The sequence below is a fragment of the Henckelia pumila genome, chromosome 1 (genome assembly GCF_033568475.1).
Source record: "Henckelia pumila isolate YLH828 chromosome 1, ASM3356847v2, whole genome shotgun sequence".
Lineage (NCBI taxonomy): Eukaryota > Viridiplantae > Streptophyta > Magnoliopsida > Lamiales > Gesneriaceae > Henckelia > Henckelia pumila.
The window spans coordinates 20355949-20360235 of NC_133120.1; the positions used below are offsets into that span (position 1 = coordinate 20355949).

Genomic DNA, 4287 nt, shown 5'->3' on the forward strand with positions numbered 1-4287 from the left:
TTCTTTCAGAATCTGCAAGACTGTAGTTAGATGCTGACGATGCTCATCCGAAATACGAGACTAAATCAGTATGTCATCTATGAATACTATGACAAACTGATCTAAGAAAGGCTGAAACACTCTGTTCATAAGATCCATGAATATTGCCGGTGCATTGGTAACTCCAAATGGCATGACTAAAAACTTGTAGTGGCCATTACGAGTCCTGAAAGCCGTCTTATGAATATATTCATCTTTCACCTTCAATTGGTGATAACCTGATCTCAAATCGATCTTGGAGAATACTACTGCCCCTTGTAACTGATCAAACAAATCATCAATCCTTGGCAGTGGATATTTGTTCTTTACTGTTACTCGATTCAGCTCTGTATAATCGATGCACAGTCTCATAGACCCATCTTTCTTCTTGACAAACAATACCGGTGCACCCCAAGGCGATATACTCGGTCTAATAAAGCCTTTATTGAGTAGCTCTTGTAGTTGCTCCTTCAATTCTTTCATTTCAGTCGGTGCTAATCTGTATGGTTCTTTGAAAGCTAGTTATGTTCCGGGCATTAATTCAATCCCAAATTCTACCTCCCCAGCTGGAGGTAATCCTGCAATATCATCAGGAAATACTTCTGGGAAATCTCTCACTACCTCGACGTCCTCAAGTTTCGGTCGAGGTAATTCTTGGTCGCAAGTGACACTTGCGAGGAAACCTGCACATCCCTTATTCAACAGTTGCCATGCCTTACCTACTGAAACTAAAAGAGATGAATTATTTTTCGGTGTGGCATGGAATAGAACGTTTCTCCATCCTTAGTTTTCAAGGAAACCGTCCTCCGTTTACAGTGTATGGTAGCCTCATAACAAGACAACCAATCCATATCAAATATCACGTCAAAGTCCGACATTTTGAGGATAATAAGATCAACATACAACTCATGACCTTGCATCTGTATACTGCATCCTCTGATAATCAAATCACTACTCAATTCATCCCCTGAAGGCAAAGATATACTAAACCCCAAAATTGAATTATCCGGTACCAAACCTGATTTATTAACAAATTCAACAGATATGAATGAATGTGTAGCTCCAGTATCAATTAAGAAATGAGCAGGAATACTGGAAACATTAATCATACCTGTGACGATGGCTGATTTTGTGTCCATTTGCTCATGAGTCATGGCAAACACTCGGCCTTTGACCGGTCCTCTTTGTTGGGGACATTCCTTCGCAAAATGTCCTGGTTGTTTAAACAAGTAACATACACTAGTTCCCATCATAAATTGGCCTGAATGAAGTTTTCCACATTTTTGACAAGCTGTTGGTGCATTTGCCAGTTTTGGTGCTGGCAGAGCCAACTGTTTCTGCCCTTGAGGTCGAGGCTGTTGTTGTTGGTACGGTCGGTGTTAGGGAAGGGCTAGGTACGGCCTCTTTCTGCTAGAATTTCCTTATTGGTCTCGACCCTGATAGTTAGATCTCTTTGCCTGTGACTCTCTGATAATATCGTTTCTGTCCTTTTCGGACAGCATGGCCTGATCTACCGCTTCTTTGTAATTTTTGGCTCCACTTAGTCTAACATCCTTTCTGATGAAGGCATTCAACCCTTCTGTAAAGTGTTTCAACTCTTCAGCAGGATCACCAGAAATCATCGGTACAAAGTATCTTCCCCTTTCAAACTTCTTTACATACTCCGTAATTGACATGTTTCCTTGACGGATCTCCAAAAACTCTCTAGCCAACCTGTTTCGGGTGCTCACCGTGAAATATTTGCCGTAGAACACATCCTTGAATCCATTCCAAGTATGGGTGGTTAGGTTCAACGCTGCTTTGGCTCCATTCCACCAAACACAAGCATCATCACGGAACATATAGGTTGTAGTAGACCGTAACCAAATCAGTAATTAAGGGATTAATCATAATTACTTGGGTAGAGTTCGGAAGCTCCGAAGGTGAGATCGGAAGCTCCGATCAGGATCGGAAGCTCCGAACGGGATCGGAAGCTCCGATCGGTATTACGTCAGGCATGACGTGTGGCAAGATCGGAAGCTCAGATCAGGACCGGAAGCTCCGATCACCCTATCCGGAGTCAACAAGTGATATTTTGACACGTGGCAGATCAGGATCTTCGGAAGTTCCGATGGCAGGATCGGACGTTCCGATCGAGGTTCGGACGTTCCGATCAAGGATCGGAAGTTCCGATCGTTGTCTATAAATAGAAGGCCGAGGCTTCACTTTCATTTGCCAATTCCGAGTTCTCCTTTCCCTTCTAGTCCTTTTGGAGCTGTTCTAGTCTTCTTAGACTTGGTCCGGAGGTCGGCAAGGTGTTCGGTAGTCGTAGCAGAGTTGTGCCCAAGTTCTGGAGGCATCGACATCAAAGGGCTAACGACGGACGAAGGTATAGCTTTTGCTTCCTATAAATATTTAGGAGTATGCAATAGCTTAGTTAAGGCTTTTAGAGCACTTTAATGATAGTAGTATCATTTGGCAGTGTAGAGCAGACTATAGGCGTGGACCTAGAGTTAGTAGAGCTTGCACTGTTTTGAGGTACGAAAGTACTGTTCGAGATATCCTGACTGAGTATGCATGTATTATGTGACTGCATGATTTATATGCCATGATATTATGCTGCATTCATTTGCATCTTGTTGTATCTCTTTCGAGATGTCTGTTAGTAGGGTTGTACCCTATCCTGTTAGTGGATGGACTTCCATTGATTTGGGTCCGGCGTATCCACGGTTATCTCGGTATGGGAGCCACCTCCTAAAGCGACGGCACAGCGTGCTACATACCAGGGCCCGGTCTGTCTCTGTTATCTGATCCTTGACCTCGAGTCTATAGGGAGTTCAATTTGCATGCATGTATACTCATACTCTCGCACTGAGCGTTTTATTCTCACGTCTCGTACTCTGTATTTTCTGGACACCCTATTCCATGGGGCAGGTTTGCGATTGGACGAGGAGGGTGGATCCAGGAGGGGCTAGTCAGCGGTTGGCCGGCTGGAGCTTCGCTTAGGTTTTATTACTGTTGTTTGGGTTTATACAGCTATTCGATTTGGTTGTATAATATTGGATAAATTACAGATTCCTTTACTTGGGATTGTATATTGTTTATGGATTCCGCAGTTTTATTCTGATATCTGTTTAATTAAGTTAATTGCATGCCTAAGTACTGTTTAGTAGGTGATCCGGGTAAGGGTCACTACATTTATGGTATCAGAGCATGCAAAAGAATTCTTGGGATTTAGTCTCATCTTGAGGTATTTTTGTAGATGTCAAATCGTGAAGACCAGAGTTCTCATGGCAGTGTTGGTGGGCGTTGGGGTGATGCCGACCGGGAGCCTCGTCGAGAACGGCGTCATCATCACCATGATGATGAGCGTTTCACTGTGCGTCGATTCTTAGCTATGGGTCCTAAGCCCTTAGTTGGAGGTGAGTCTCCGGAGGATGCGGAGAACTGGTTAGACCGCATGGAGATGACTTTTCAGACTTTCCAATGCACCGAGGAGCAGAAGGTGGAGACCCTTGGCTATCTTCTGGATGGGCGTGCGCGCAGGTGGTGGAGGTTTACTTCTGCACCTTTTGTTGCGGCGAGAGGAGTGGCCACCTGGGCCAAGTTCCGCACAGCTTTCCAAAAGCGGTATTTTCCTCCTGCACTCCGTCATTCGAAGGTAGGCGAGCTACTGAGTCTGCGATAGGGAGCCATGTCTATCGATGAGTATCAGCAGAGGTTCTTTGATCTGCTATCCTATTGCCCCGAGATTGCTGATATCTCAGAGATTAAGTATAATCTGTTCCTTCAGGGCCTTAACCCTGAGATCCATGACCGTGTGGCGGTTGGCGACGACATGTCCTACGAGGGTTTGGTGAGCCGTTGTCACCAGGCGGAGGACAGCATTCGGCGGAACAGGTCTTTCCCTCGGTCGAGGCCTGCTAGTTCTTTGGGTTCCCGTGCCCAAACTTTCAAGAAGTCTGGATCTTCTTCTTCCTCTGGTTCTGGAGGTGTTGTCCGTTTCGGTAAGAAGGACAAGTGTGATCACTGTGGGAAGAACCATCCATCCGACAAGTGCCGCAGAGCTTCCGGAGCTTGTTTCCGTTGTGGAGAGACTTGTCATATCCGGAGGGATTGTCCACAGTCTGGGGGAGGCGGTTCTGGTTCTGGTTCAGGATCGGGTTCTCAGGCCACCGTTCAGCAGAGGTCGCAGGGACATTCTGCTGGGAGTTCTCATTTGAGGCCACGAGCTTCTGGCCAGGTGTTTGCCCTGAGACATGATCAGGCTGTGGAAGAGAATGAGAAAGT

General features: G+C 45.6%; 1 protein-coding gene across 1 annotated transcript; it reads right to left on the minus strand.

Moving 5' to 3' along the window:
• Positions 1-540: 540 nt before the first annotated feature.
• Positions 541-1859, minus strand: LOC140860246 (uncharacterized). The gene is made up of 4 exons (XM_073263164.1): positions 1454-1859; positions 1130-1231; positions 833-1036; positions 541-746 (listed from the first exon to the last, which is right to left on the minus strand). The coding sequence occupies exons 1-4, from the start codon at positions 1857-1859 to the stop codon at positions 541-543; spliced, it is 918 nt and encodes a 305-aa protein (XP_073119265.1).
• Positions 1860-4287: the final 2428 nt, after the last annotated feature.

Coding starts and splice junctions, on each gene's coding strand:
- LOC140860246 (XM_073263164.1), bottom strand. CDS start 1,859: ATGTTCCGTGATGATGCTTGTGTTTGGTGGAATGGAGCCAAAGCAGCG. Junction 1,232..1,453: donor AAAGAGATCTAACTATCAGG/GTCGAGACCAAT, acceptor TTAAACAACCAG/GACATTTTGCGAAGGAATGT. Junction 1,037..1,129: donor AAAATCAGCCATCGTCACAG/GTATGATTAATG, acceptor TTAATAAATCAG/GTTTGGTACCGGATAATTCA.